Source organism: Pteropus vampyrus, unplaced genomic scaffold, assembly GCF_000151845.1.
Source record: "Pteropus vampyrus isolate Shadow unplaced genomic scaffold, Pvam_2.0 Scaffold158, whole genome shotgun sequence".
Classification (NCBI taxonomy): Eukaryota; Metazoa; Chordata; class Mammalia; order Chiroptera; family Pteropodidae; genus Pteropus; species Pteropus vampyrus.
Window position 1 is genome coordinate 854,370 of NW_011888939.1, and position 15,073 is coordinate 869,442.

General features: G+C 58.6%; 1 protein-coding gene across 1 annotated transcript in view; it reads right to left on the reverse strand.

Annotated features, from left to right (window-relative positions):
* Positions 1-15,073, reverse strand: part of NTNG2 (netrin G2) — a 71,068-nt gene that overhangs the window by 11,670 nt on the left and 44,325 nt on the right. The window contains exons 4-5 of the mRNA XM_011370048.1: positions 5,776-5,948; positions 2,403-2,429 (exon numbers count right to left, since the gene is read on the reverse strand). Of these exons, the coding sequence (XP_011368350.1) occupies positions 2,403-2,429; positions 5,776-5,948 (200 nt within the window). The remainder of the gene's footprint in view (positions 1-2,402; positions 2,430-5,775; positions 5,949-15,073) is intronic.

The window sequence follows — 15,073 nt, forward strand, 5'->3', positions numbered from 1 at the left end:
TGGGCGGCAGGTGTTGCTGCATCTCCCGGGAGTGGCCGTTCCGGTTGACACGGGGCAGGAAGCCGGCCCTGGCCGCACACATGGCCTGCAGATGCCCGGCAGTCCATACGTTAGAACCCCGCTCAGAGGCTCCCTCTGCCTTTCCCTTCTCAGCCAACCCAACCCGAGTGTCCGAGTGTCTGAGTGTCCGTCCCCAGGGGCGGCTGCTGGGGGGCGGGCGCGGGGCGGGGTGTGGGGTGCCCGTGGGGCAGGGCGCTGAGGCTGGCAGGCAGGGTGAACTGTGTGGCCTCACTGCCATGGGCCCCCTCCTCCTGGGTCACCCTGTCCTTTTGGCTGTGCTGGTCTCAGTGCCCCGAGCAGTAGGAAAAACATTCCAGAACTAGAAGAAAGCCCTGGCTGGGGCCCAGGGACAGATGGGTCCAGACGGCCTGGGGGCCCCTCGGCCTCGCACTCTGGTGGCTGTGGAGTCCCCGCGTCCTCTGCGCTAAGAGCCAAGCCCCTGCCCTCCCCGGGGCTGACCCCCTCCCGCCCCCAGCGCTGCACACCAGAGGCAGGGACTCGGCACAGAGCGGGAAGGGCAGGCGGCTGGCGCTGTGCCCGGGCACCCACCTGTGGGCTGTAGAGTGCTGGGGGCCACAGGGGCCCGAGCAGTGGGTGTGGAGGGGGCAGGAGTGGTGGGGTCCCCCCTCGGGGCCACAGTGGCCACAGAGGCTTTGGGGACGGGGTCTTTCCGGGACCTGCTGACGCCTGGTGAGAGATGAGACAAGCGAGGGGGGTGGGGTATGGCGGTGCAGCCAACGCCAGGAAGGACCCCACCGAGGGGCCTGAGCCCCCTCCAGACCCAGCCTCCTCCGGCGCCCTCTCCGCCCGCTGGCCTTCCTGCAGGGGCCCCCAAGAGCCCTGCGGAGGGAGCAGTGCCCCCAAAAGTGTTTCTGAGAGTTGGAACCTGCTGCCGGCCGGCTGCTCGCCACCGGCAAGTCCTCTCCCGCCGACCCTGACGGCAGATGGCGGTGCCCACGGGCGCGCGGATTAAACGAGACACTACAAGAGGCCTGCGTAGCTGGCGCCTGGCTGCGGTGCGTGAGACGAGGGGCTGTGACAATGGCTGCAGATCGCCTGCCCCCCCACCACTCCCCAAGGAGTTCTCGGGACTTCCTGACCCTCCTCCAGGTGGTCCGAGCCTCTGGGGCCTGAGCTGACCTCTCCCAGCCTCTCCGGAGGTGACAGCTGCAGGCTGCCGGGGAGGGAGGCCGGACCCCACGGTCAGCCTGGGGGGAAGGGGACTCTGCCACTGCCCAGGGAACAAGGTGAAGTCTCACTCTCGCCTGGCATTCACCCGGGGGTCAAGGGGACCTTTCCAAAGCAGCGCTAACCAAGGAGCTCACAGGAGGGAGACACCATGACACCGTGGGGGCGGAGGCCCCAGCGACAGCAGACGGGGGTGGGGGGGTGAGAGGTGAAGATGCACATGGGCGCAGCCGGAGGCGGGGCGCGGGGACAGGAAGGCCCCGTCTTTCCCCTCCTGCTCTTTTCAGGACGTGCAAAGAGGCTCGTGCTCTGGGGGCCCCAGTCACCGTCCCCAGGGTGGGGCCCCAGGTGTGTACTTACTGCCAACAGCGGAGCCTGCGGCGGCACCTGTGGGAAGAGAAGGGTCACAGAGAGGTGGCCGGAGGAGCGGGGACCCCAGGCGCCTCCTCTCTGCAGAGGAGGGGGGGGCGGGCGGGTGACTGAGCCATCACTGTGCGGGGATTGGGGCACGTGGCACCACTGCCCTGAGACGAGCAGCCGTTGTTAGCCCATTTTGCAGATGGAGAAACCAAGTCTCAGAGCCACGACCCACCCTATCAGGGGGCCTGCTGGTAAGGGGGGCTTCACACGCGCCCCTCTTGTTAGATTTTAGACTCTCAGGCCCTCCGGTGAAGGACAGGGAGCCGGGAGGCTATTCTGGGGGGCGGGGGTGATGGGGTGTCAGAGAACATGAAAGCCACAGCCCAGGCAGGCTGGGTTACTGGAGGCCCTGCTGGAAGTCACCACCAGAGAGAAGCCCCGGTGTGTGCTCCCAGCTGGGGACACGGGGGCGGACGGCTGAGAAATGATCATGGGGGCCGCCCCGTGCTGAGTGCGTTCCACGAGCCGGGCCCTGGCCGCACATGAGCCATCCAGTCCCCGCAACGACCCCCGGTATTCGGCTTGGTCCTAATTCTACAGGTGGGGAACCTGCGACAGGAGACTGGAACGGAGGGTTGAGAGGTGAAGATGCACATGGGCGCAGCCGGAGGCGGGGCGCGGGGACAGGAAGGCCCCGTCTTTCCCCTCCTGCTCTTTTCAGGACGTGCAAAGAGGCTCGTGCTCTGGGGGCCCCAGTCACCGTCCCCAGGGTGGGGCCCCAGGTGTGTACTTACTGCCAACAGCGGAGCCTGCGGCGGCACCTGTGGGGAGAGAAGGGTCACAGAGAGGTGGCCGGAGGAGCGGGGGTCCCAGGCGCCTCCTCTCTGCAGAGGAGGGGGGCAGGCGGGTGACTGAGTCATCACTGCGCGGGGATTGGGGCACGTGGCACCACTGCCCTGAGACGAGCAGCCATTGTTAGCCCATTTTGCAGATGGAGAAACCAAGTCTCAGAGCCATGACCCACCCTATCAGGGGGCCTGCTGGTAAGGGGGGCTTCACGCGCGCCCCTCTTGTTAGATTTTAGACTCTCAGGCCCTCCGGTGAAGGACAGGGAGCCGGGAGGCTATTCTGGGGGGCGGGGGTGATGGGGTGTCAGAGAACATGAAAGCCACAGCCCAGGCAGGCTGGGTTACTGGAGGCCCTGCTGGAAGTCACCACCAGAGAGAAGCCCCGGTGTGTGCTCCCAGCTGGGGACACGGGGGCGGACGGCTGAGAAATGATCATGGGGGCCGCCCCGTGCTGAGTGCGTTCCACGAGCCGGGCCCTGGCCGCACATGAGCCATCCAGTCCCCGCAACGACCCCCGGCATTCGGCTTGGTCCTAATTCTACAGGTGGGGAACCTGCGACAGGAGACTGGAACGGAGGGTTGAGAGGTGAAGATGCACATGCCCAGGGCCCCACAGCTGTGAGCGGCAGAGTCTAAGTGGCCTCGCCGTCTGTGTGTGTTCGTGCTGGGGACGAGGGAGGCCTAAGGGCATGGTGTGACCCGGGCTCTCACGGTACCAGGGAAGGATCGGCTCAGGCCCAGAAGGACGAAGCCCGTGCCACAGCCTCCCCTCCAGGCGTCCTGAGAAAGGGTGGGAGCAAAGACGCCCTTAATGCCCAGGAGGCCCTCCGGGACACTGTGATGTGGGCAGGGGGACGTGAGGTGCATGGACGTCCCCTGGGTGACCGCCAGGCGCCAGGGAGGCCTGGGAAGATGAGCCCACCAGACACCCTCTCCTGCCCTCAGGGAAGGCACCGGTTAGACCTGAGGTCACGAGGGAGGCCCGGCTCAGAACGGACACGCGAAGGGAGGGGCCGGCAAGGATGTGATGGTTACCGAGTAAGGTGGGGCAGGATGCTGGGGGCAGGCACGGGGGGGCGGGGCAGGTGACCGCTAAGCTGGGCCTTGAGGGTGACGGCACAGTCCAGGAGAGGGTCGCAGGTGCAGGGGGAGAATCCAGGCTGCGGGGACATGAAGGTCCAGGGACAGAGCTGCTTTGGCGGGCGAGGGGGGATTCGGGACGGTGGACCTGGAGGGCGTGTGGACTCAGAGGTGGGCGTGGGCAGCAGTGGGAGGTGTGTGGGGGTGAATGACCCACAGGGCCTTGCTTGGGGGGCTTGGCTAGTTCCAGTATTGCTCTGAGGGCTCGGGGGAAGGGCCACGGAAAGTTCCGAAGCCAGAAGCACCAGGTGAGAAAAGGCTGTTTGCAGAGGGGAGGATGGGGTGGCGGCCCCGGGGGAGGGGGGAGGGTGCCGCTGCAGGGCTGAGAGAGGGCGGGGCTGTAGGTGAGGTGAGCCCTGGACCTGCGGCTTGGCCCCCTGGGCGTCGGTGCCACTTGCCGAACGGAGGACGGGAGGAGGGCAAGGTGTTTCAACCCATCTCTTCGGGCTCTTTGCTCTCGGCTGTCTCAGAGAAGGTGGGGGCCCGGGTGAGAAAGATTTAGGCTGAGGACGCCCCTGTTCCCGGGGCCTGTGGGCCTTACAAACACTCCCGGAGACTCTGGGGAGGCAGCTCCCGCAAACGAGGAGGAAGCGTCAGGGACCCCTGCGGGATGCGGGGTGGGAAGAGGTCGCAGAGACAAAGGCCCTGCCGGCCCTCGCCGGTCAGACAGAGGGTGGCCTCCAGCCTGGGCCCCACGGTGTGTGACCTGCAGTCCCGTCCTTCCGGGTGCCTGCGACCTTGGGGGACCCTTCTGGGAGGAGAGAGGGACACAGAGAGGAGGAGAGGAGGTGGGGAGGAGGGACGGATGGCGGGGAGGCCCGCAGGACAGACGAGGGAGGCGGCTTTGCCAGTCGGGGAGGGAAGTGACAGGGACTCAAGAAAGGGTTCAAGAGACAGTTCAGGCAACAAAGAGATCTGGAGGCACCTGGGGCGGCGGGAGCGGGAGGGGCGGCTGTCAGTGCCCAGAGCGTTCTCTGTGCCTTTGAAGGCCAGAAGCTGTGAGCGCCTGGCAAGTCACCCCTTCAAAGCCTGTGGTGCCACCCGCCCAGCACACGCATGATGTGCCTGTCACGGCCTCGCTGTGAGGCTCTCGGCTTTGATCAGCCTAAAGTCACATCAATCTTTCACCGGCTGTGGAGGGGAGCGCTGATGGAGGCGCTCCCGCGAGTGTGCCCAGGCGGGCGGGGTGGGCCGTGTCCCCCCTCCCGGAGCAGGAGGCCGCTGCCCAGCCCTGGCTTTGGGTCAGGTCCAGTGACTGGCCCTGGGTCCCAGTGCTGGCACATAACTCACAGTTAAACCTAGGTCATAATAACGCCACCCGTGGGGTCGCAGCGAGGGGAGGAGCTCTGCGTGCAGCGCCAGGCGAGGCCTGTCACGGAGCTCGGAGCTCGACAGATGTCAGACCTCAGTGAAATCCCTGGGGGCGGGTCTGGACGCGCTCACCCTAGGGCCAGGCGGGGCCCTTCTCCCTGCAGCTCAGGGAGACACCGTGGACTATCCTGGGGCCCCCGATGAGCGGGAGTGTCCACGATGCAGGCATGGGGGGCGCGCCCCGGACACAGCTTCCCTGGCCGGGGCTGTGCAGAGAGCCAGCAGGGACCCGGCGGCAGGGGACTCGGGCGAGGGCCTTGGAGGACCCCTCCGTAAACGGGATAATAGGAAGCCTGCTTCCAGGGGCCGCTCTGAGGGTCGAGGGGGTGCTGACCATGCAGCACTTGGTGCCATGAGGCAAGCTGTCAAAGTCCCCACCAGCCTCCTCCTGGACCCACTCTGGGGCCTCCTCTCCAGCCTTCAGGGTCAAGAAGGGGGAGGACAGCAGGGAGGAGGGTCCCGATGACAAGGCCTGACCCCTGGGAGCCGCCTAACAAGGGGTGTGAGTGTGTGTGTGCACATTTGTGTGTGTGCACTTGGGATTGTGCATGTGTGCGTGCATGTTTGTTTGCGTGTGCATGTGTAAGTGCACGCATGTTTGCATGGCCACACGTTTGTGCATGCATGTGCGTACACACATGCACTTGTGTGTTTGTGTATGTTTCCTTGTACGTTTGCCCGGGCACACGGTGCGTGCGTGCATGCGTGCGTTTGTGCGTGACCTGCAGCCCCGGGGTGAAGGGCGGGGCCGGGGCGGGGAGGCGGGGCCAGGGCCGGGGCGGGGAGGCGGGGCCGGGCCAGGACGTACACGCGTTGGGCGAGCCGTGCGGCAGCGGCAGGTAGGAGCCCGCCCGCCAGGACCGGGCGCGGAAGTTCCTCTTGCACTTGCCGCAGTCGGGGCCCGTGGTGTTGTGCTCACACTCGCACTGCAGGCTGCCCTCGCGCACAGAGCACAGGTTGGCGTGCAGGTTGCACTTGCACCTGTGGGGACACAGGGACAAAGACGTCAGCGAGCTCAGCGAGCTCACGGCAGGCGGGCTGGGAAGGTGTTGTGGCTGGCCTCGGGGGGACCCCGGAGGCCCCCAGTCCAACCTGCCACGCTTCTCCGTCAGGACCAGAAACCCGGCTCCGCCCCCGCCCCCCCACTTCGAGGGAGTCGGCCACCCCACCTGAGTCCTTCCCCGGCGGCGCCGGGACTCAGGGCTGCCAGCCTACTCTCCTTTTTGATGAGGGTTTCAAGGGTTTCAAGGGGTGGGGTGACAAGGTGTCCTTGTCCCAGATGCTGTATTTTTAGCAACGCAGCTTCTGATCACCTTTGCTCTCAACTAAGGTGGGTTGACAGGTAGCAAGATGCTGCTCCCCAGCCCCTTGCTGTGTAGACTTGGACCTGGCCCCCAGCCACACCTCTGCTGGCAGCCGAGGCCACGCCTCCGCCCTTGAGGGCGACAGAAACCTGACTCCAAAACCCGTCAATTCATCCATACATGCATTATTCATTTATTCATTCAAATATTTATAAGCAACTCATTATTCCAAAAACCGGCAAATAAAGGGAAAGAATCCAGCATTTGTCCTGCCTGTTTATATTGTTCTATATAAACCGTACCTCTGGGGAACCAACACTTGACGAGGGGATGTTTCTTTTTATAGAAGTGTTCCAGCTAACAAGAAGGGGTGATGAAATTAGGAGGTCACCATTCAGCACCCCCCACGGAATGAATGGCTCTAAGCGTGGTGTATCAGTCGCCTGGAATACCACCGAGACGGACAACCAGAGAGAAGCTTCTGAGAGGCACACCCCACCCCGAAGCAGTCTGGTCCAAACAAACTGAACTTGAATTCTGATCAAGCCTCTGGATCCAGCTATGAATTTACAGGAAATACAGAGGACAGAGAAACATGGTAAATAACACCAGGCGGACGCAATCAGCAAAATCCACACTGAGGGCAACTCCAGAAGTGCTGACCCAGTTTCTTTAACGGATGAGCTGCAAGGGGCAAAATTTGATAACGATGGAGGAGGGACCTAGCTCGAGAGAAGTCTCAAAGGCAGATCGACCAGTCTCAGGGTTGTGGACCTCATCCAGATCTTGACTCAAACAATCTCTAAATTCACATAAATGAGCAGGATGTGTATTCATGAGACGGCTGGAAATGTGAACGCTAACCATACTTGATGAATGAAATTATTATTTATTGGATGCAATGATGATATTGAGGTTATGTTTCTAAAAGTCCTTATCTTGTAGAGATACACAATGACATATTTACACATGAAATACCTGACATCTCGGATTTGCTTCCGAATAACATGGGCAGATGAAACAAGAAAGGCCAGAAGTTGGTAACTGCCAAAGTTGGGTGACAGGTGTATATGGTGGTTCATTGTAGTAGATTCTATTTTGTATGCATGTTGGCCATCTCCCATAATAAAAAGCTAAAGAGAGAGAGAGAGTGTGTGTTTTATATTCTGATATGGGAAGATTTCCAAGATATATTGTCAATATTAGTAAAAAGCAAATTGCAGAATAAAATGTTTAATAGAATCTTATTTTTATTAAAATATGCAAAGAGGAATATTTACAAGGCACCTGTTATGGCCAGGCTCCGAGCCGGCGACAGTGAGTATGGCCAACAAAGCAGACAGAGTCCCTCCTCTGATGAAGTATAGGGCCTGGTGGGGCATGATTAAAAAACTCAGGGATTGGGGGGGGCGTCCACGGGATGAATCAGTGGAGCCCAGGGGAGTTCGGGGGTGGCGAAGTGATTCTGCATGACACTATCACAGTGGACATATAACATTATGCATTTGTCCAAACCCACAGAATGTACACCAAGAGTGAAGCCTCATGTCAATAATAATGTATCAGTGATGCTTTATCAACTGTAACAAATGTACCAACTAACGCGAGATGTTGACGAGAGGGGAGGCTGTGAACAGGAAGTGGGAGGTGTCAGGAACACTCTGTACAATCTGGCCCATCTTCTGTAAACCTAACACCTAAAAATTAATAAAGACTATTAATTTCACAACGATAATCACGCCAATCTTTAATTAACGTCAATCGTTACAGGTGCCCACGTGTTATACAGAGGAAAGGCAAGGAAAGGCTACACTGGGCGTCCTGACTTAAGTCACACGGGAGCATGGCGGGCTTCCAGGAAGAACAGCTTTTTAAGCTCAGACCTGAAGGAGGATCAAGAGTTACTCAGGCAAGGAGGAGAGAACCTTCTGGAAGGAGGGCAGACCATGAGGGAAGACCCTAGGGCTGAAAGAGCTCAATGTGTGAGTCTGAGACAAGCCCAGAGGCCAGACAATGACACGGGGGCTGGAGCCTTGGGAGGCTGGAGTGTCGTGCTCTGGTTTTATTTTATATCCCTGTGGCCGCTCCATGGGGAATGGTTCATCTGGGGGACATGAGCCAGAGGAGGAAGATCAGTGGGAAATCTGTGCCCTGGCCGACGACAGAGGACCGTGACCTGGACTAGGGCGGAGTACACCACAGCCACCAGTGACACCTGGCCTGAGTGACATTCCCCCCTCGCCGTGCCCGTCACCTCGAGGACCATTTCCTGAACGCTTCACCAGCGTTTCTTCTCCAGCTCACAACTTCCGCACCTTCCGCTGGGCGGAGGTTCGCTCTGCGCTCCCCCCGCCACCCCCTCCCGCCCTCCCCTCCCCAAGCCTCTGCTCGGCCGCACGATGAACATTTACGTCCTTGCGTCTTCTCCTCTTGCTTAATCAGTCCTGCGAGACCCTTCATCCTGGCTCTGGCTGCCCCCCGCTTGCCCTCCGTGTCCATCTGGACGGAGCACCCCGGAGGGCTATATGGGTTGTGTGGCCGGCCTGCCAGGATCCCCGATGCCTTTTCCACCAGCTCTGCAGCTCCGGGTTAACCCACTGCCTGCCGGCTTCCGAATCGCTGGGTGCCGTCTTCGGAGATTCTCTCTGCCCTCAAACCCCCCTGCAGAATGGTTAAGGAAGTTAAGGTTCATCCGTGCTATGAAATGTGGTAAAGCTATCACGTGTGATGCCGTCGAAGGCTGTTTCAGGCCCTGGGGAATGTTCTCAGGACAGACGTAAGGGACCGTTCTTCCGAGTGCTTGCCGCGGGCCAGCGGGCGTCTGGGTGGCCCTCTAATGAGCACGACAGCTGGTCTTGGTGTCACTTCCACTTTACAGATGAGGAAATGGCACTTCAGGGAGGTTATATTCCTTGCCCAGAGTCACAGCGCTGCCCCCAAATGGGACTGGGACCGGGACTCAGAGACATCTGAGGCCAGAGTCCAAGAGGGAAACACGGGACAGGACGTGGGCTGTGAATAGCAGGACACTTCCGTGTACATCGTGTAGGACACAGGCACATGCACTGTAGTGCTATGCACTGAATTGTGTCCCTCAAATTCATATGTCGAAGCCCTCACCTCCAGTGTGACTGCATCTGGCCTTGAGAGAGGTGAGTGAGGTTAAACGAGGTCACATGAGCGGGGCCTTTATCTTCTTATAAGGGGTGGTGACCTTATAAGAAGAACTCTTGCCACTGTGCGAGGCCGCGGGAGAAGGTGGCCATCTGCAAGCCGGGAAGAGGGGCCTCACGAGAAAACAACCCTGCGGGCACCTTGACCTTGGACTTCCAGCCTCCAAAAGCATGAGACAATGAATGTCTGTTGTTTAAGCCGCCCAGTGTGTGGTATCCTGCTACGGCTCCTGACTCTGTTTAAAATGCATAAATCTATACCTGAAGCACCAAGAGAAAGCACATCCAGGTATTCTTGTGGTTGTCTTAGGGAAGGGATGGGACTTTCATTTTCTCCTTGGTCACTTTGCACGTTTTCTACAATCTCTGTAGTGAGTAGCTATTACTTTCATAAACAGATTTTTTTAAAATGCTATTTAGAAACACAAAGCCAGGCCTCGGTGGGGAAGGTGGCAGGTCGGAGCTTGCGTGCCCCACCCCCACCCGCTGTTAGGAGGACAGGGTCCTCCAGGCCTGGCCGGATGGTGCGGGGAGCGGGCGCGGGGGGGGAGACTTTGGGAAACTCCTGTTCCATGTGACACACTGCCCACTGTTCGTGACTCTCGGCCCCAGGTCCAAGGGTACTGGTTGAATTCTCTGGATTAGGATCCTGACCCGGAGCAAGGGCCCTGCCCAAGGGCGTCAGCCGGTGCTGAGGCCGTGTCGTTTAAGTCCAGCTTTCCCTTACAGCCCGGACACCGACCCTGTCGAAGTTTGACTGCGACACAGAACCGAAATTAGTGGCGTGTGAGAAAGCCTGCTTGTGTTCCTTGGAGTTCCAACCCATGACCACATATATACTGAGGGCCTACTATGTGCTCGGCTCTGGGAAAGGCACAGAGGGGGATGGGCAGGCACTTGTTGGTACTGGAGACTCTTCTTCTTGGGGTCTCCAGAGATGGTCTTTGGCAAAGAAAGGGCCTGTGCTTGAACCTCACTGGTCAACATATATGATGCTCTTCTAAGGCCCTCATACCCTGCCCCTGCCACACACCCAGCAGCACAATGAATATCAGCATAGTAAAGGCTCTGACAAGTCCTGCAGGAAAGAAACCTGTCTGACTTAGTCTAACTAAAGTTGTTCGTAAAATGTATTTGACCTCGGGAGGTTTTAGTTATTTTCCTCTTCTCAATTCCTCTCTAATGTCCCGCTGAGCTAGCTGGAGAGAAACACCCAGCTGTGTGGAACCAAGAATGTATTCCCTGCCTCTGGCCTGAGGACGGGATATTTTTAGATATCAACTACATAAAGAAAAGATTGCCATCTCAACTTCGGGTAATAACATTGACCTTGGATTGTTAAAAATGCGCAAAAAAGACCAGCTGAACCTGAGAAGCATATTGTCATGATGGTAGTAGGGAGTCACGGGAAGTCAGAGCCTCGGCCCCACGTGGTTACAGGCGTGGTACAGGCGGGGAAGGAGCCTGCTCAAGGTCATGCAGTTGGTTACTCCTGACCCATATCCAGATGTCCCTCCCTGACCCTGGCCCCCCTAGCCCCAGGCTGGCCAGCCCCTCCCACCAACCTCATCTCTCAGAGGGTGTCTTGGCTTCTCCACCCTCCCTGGCTGGGCACAGCACAGTGTCCCCTCTACCAAGGAGATAAGGAGGTCCCTGATGGGTGTGGCTGCCAGGGGGAGCCTACGCAGGGCGGGGAAGCCCAGCCAGGCTGGCACAGGAGCAGAACCATCAATGGAGGTGTTTCTTTGTCTTCCTGGCTTTTGCAGGAAGCTCTGGGTGGTGCCGCCTCTGTGCGTGCGTGTGCGTGTGTGTGCGTGCGTGTGCGTGTGTGTGCGTGTGTGTGCGCGTGTGCGCGCGTGTGCGCGCGTGGTGTTTGTGCATGGGGCTTGACCTTTCTGGGTCTCTCTTCGTGTCCCTCTCTCCCTGTCTCTCTCTGTCTCTGTGTCTCTCTACCCATTCGGTCCAGCACGTGGTCTCATCTTACTTTCTCCTGGAACTTGCTGTTTCCTCTGCCCAGAACATGCTCTCAGGCTCCACCCCCTCCTCTTAAAGCTAACACCTAGAGGAGGTGTCAGGTTCAAGGCCAAATGTCACTTCTTCAGGGAGGCCTTTCCCAATCCCAGCCTCTGATCAGCGCCTGCTACACTCTCCCTCATCCCGGTACCCACTGTTATCAGCATCTGCCAAGGTGGCGTGTACGAGATGCCCGGGGGGAGACGCAGGCACGAACTGTAAGACAGTGCAATGGTTAGTATTCATTTTTGAATACGCAGTATTTTTTTTTTTAAGTGACAAACTCATCAAACCTGAGGCATGACCTAGGTGAGGCCAAATTTTAAAAGTATATTAATTTAAAGAAATTATTAAATAAATAAGGAAATAAATAATATATCCTCATGTAAAAGAATGAAGTTAGACCCCTCCCTCACATTATAAACAAAAATGAACTCAAAATGGATCAAAGACCTACAGGTAAGAGCTGAAAAACTCTAAAAAGGGAATATGGGGAACTCATGATTTTAAGCAACGGTTTCTTACATATGATGCCAAAAGCACAAGCAGCAGAAGAAAAAAAATAGATAAATCGAACTTCTTCAAAATTAAATACTTCCGTGTTTCAGAGGACGCCATCAAGAAAGTAAAAAAAAGACAACCCACAGAACGGGAGAATTTTGCAAACTACATGTCTGACAAGAGACTTCTACCTAGAATACGATGATGAACTCTTACAACTCAGTAATTAAAAGACAAGTGACCCTATTTTTTAAATTGGGGGAAGAGTGTGAATAGACGATTTCCCAGCGATCGTATGTAAACGGCCAACAAAACCCCAGAAAGATGCTCCTCACCATCAGCCACGTGGGGACGTCACACCCTGGGCATGGCTCCCAGCAAGAAAGAACACAGCTCAGGGCGAGGGCCGGCGAGGATGTGCGGGCACGGAAACCCTCGCGCCCTGCGGACGGGCGGCCCGCGGCGCCGATGCTGTGGAAAGCAGACCGACCGTCATTCCGAAGGTGAGACGTGAGTGGCCACAGGACCCGCCGGTCCCACTCCTGGGGATCTACCCACGAGAAATAAAAGCGCGGGGCCCACGCGGACACGCGGACGTGAAGGCGTATGGCTGCGTTACGCGTAACAGCCAAAGGGGAGAAAAAGCCAAACATCCGTCCTCAGAAACGCTAACCGTGGTCCGTCCACGCGATGGACGGTGACTGAGCCATGAAAAGGAACGAAGCGCGGACTCGCACCCCTGCGAGGACCCCCCTTGAGGACACGACGCTCCGTGAAAGAAGCCACGTGACGTGCGATTCCGCTTATGTGAAACGCTCAGAAGACGGAAAGCCATAGGGACAGGAAGTACGTAAGTGGCTGCCAAGGTTGGGGGGGCGAGGTGATGACTGCGGGGAGCTGGGCTTCTGACTGTCGTGGTGGGTGATGACTATGCGGCTGCACTAAAAGCCACTGAACTGTCGGCTCTGTGCGGGCGCCCTGCACGGTACGAAGCTCCATCTCAGTAGAGCTGTCATGTAAACACGCAGGCACGTGAGTAGCAACACGGGGAGAACAGTGGAGATGCTCCCCGAGTGACTGAAGCCTGGGGGACGGGGTTTTATTGGGACAGCTCTGCCACGAACCTTCGGAGGTTTGTTTTGCTAATTGTACGAAGCTATCGCGTTGTGTCTTAAAGACAGGCTGCTGGGTAAACGAGCCGACAAAAGCCAGCGCTCTGAGAGCCCCCCGCGAGTTAAGGCACAGCCTTTCACGACAACCCTGTGACAGACATGCCATCGTGTGTCCGTGAAATGGAGACGATGCGATGCGCCCTGCCTAAGGCTCCCGTGAGGAACTGGTGCATTTTCCACTTCGGGTCTTCGCCGCTGGGGACCCATGTCCTGGCTGTGCTCTCAGTGGCCGGGGCGTCCGCCAGCTCCCATCACGGAGGACCGTGTGGCTGGCGCTGGGTCCGACCCAGTCCCAGTCTGTTTTCTCACCTGGAAGGCAGGACGTGACATCCCAGGTCACGCGGGGCTGGCACGAGGGCCGTTCACGGGCGAGCAAAGGAGGGGATGAATGCGTGGATGTGAGTGGCGCGGCCACCGCCACACGCACCCACGTGCATGGGGCTGGGACGACGAGGCCCCGCACACAGCAAGCGCCCCGGCCTTCTGCGGCTCCTGGTGATCGGAAGATGGGAGCCGTGGCCCCTGGCGCCACCAGCCTGGCATGTTCTGCCACTTACTCCATGGCCTTTGGAAGTCACTGGACTTCCCTCAGCCTCAGTTCCCTAGCCAACACGACAGGGGTGGCCGTGGCACCTCCTCCGCAGGGTTGTCCTAAGGAGCAAGCGAGACACGGTCCAGAAGACACTTGCTTCGTGCAAACATTAGGTTCCCGTTGGTTTTCTCATTTCTTATATCTATGACCTTCTGGAGACGGGGGGTTCTGAGCTTTCCATGGGAAATGCATCAGTTCCTCAGGGGACGGAGGCTTAGGCAGGGTGCATCACATCATCTCTATTTTACAGACAAGGAAACAAGGCACAGAGACATCAGGTAAGTCGCCTGAGGCCGCGCAGCCGGCGAGCCCCACGGTCGGAAGTGTCTCAAGCAGGCGGCTGACAGCGCTGGCCCACAGGCAGGCATAGGCGCAGAGAAGTCCACCCGTCCCACAGTTCCCCGAAACACAGGCACGTGGCCCCTCTCCACCCCGCAGCCCCTGGCTGCTGTTTTTCTGTGCTTTCTCTCCCTTGTCCCGGAAGGCCCTTGGGAGATGGAACAGGTAACATAACTGAGCAAGCACATACGAATAATCCACTGCGCACTCACAGGAACAGGTGCCGTGTGATGTGCGTTCCTAATCGGATCCGTGTGAAAACCCAGAAGGCACCTCTCTCCCCATTTACAGGTGAGGATGCAAGACTCTGGTGGGTCGAGGACCAACAAGTCACACCCCGTCTCCAGGTGGAAGAGGCGGGATTTGACCCAGGGGTGTCAGGTGCTGGAGCTGGGTGTCACGGCCACTCTGCCACCCTGCGTCTCTCTCGGTGCTCCCAGTCGGATAATAAACCCAGGGGAGAAGACACAAGGGCAGACCTCCCCCATGCCCGCTGCCTACGGCCCTGCGCACCAATTCTGAGGCCCGGCCTTGGCCAAGGAAATGCAGCCCCAGAAGAAAGAGGCCCCCTTTCCCGCCCTCCCTCCCAGCACCAACTTCTGCCCCTGTCCCGACCTGGGTGGGTGGTCCAGACGCCCGGCTGCACCTCCAGCCCAAATATTTCCCCTGCATCCACGGGATCAATTTTCCCAAGGAATTGCTTTCTGAATTTGACCTTCGAGAACCATCAATCTCGCCAGAAAACCGTCACCTGAGCCACCTGACCCTGTGACACAGCGCTTTTCGGCTCATCCATCAGGAAGCGTTATTCAATAATGAACGGAGGGACAGTGCGAGGCTGGCCAGCCCACAGGGCCTGCCACCGGCCAGCAGCCCCCCAGGACCTGCTGTCCCCCCACCCCCGCCTTCAACTCTTTGGGTGGCAATGGTAGTGGCTCCGTGGGAGAGGGAGACAGAGAGACAGAGGGACAGAGAGAGACAGACAGACAGAGGAAGGGAGGGAGAGAAAGAG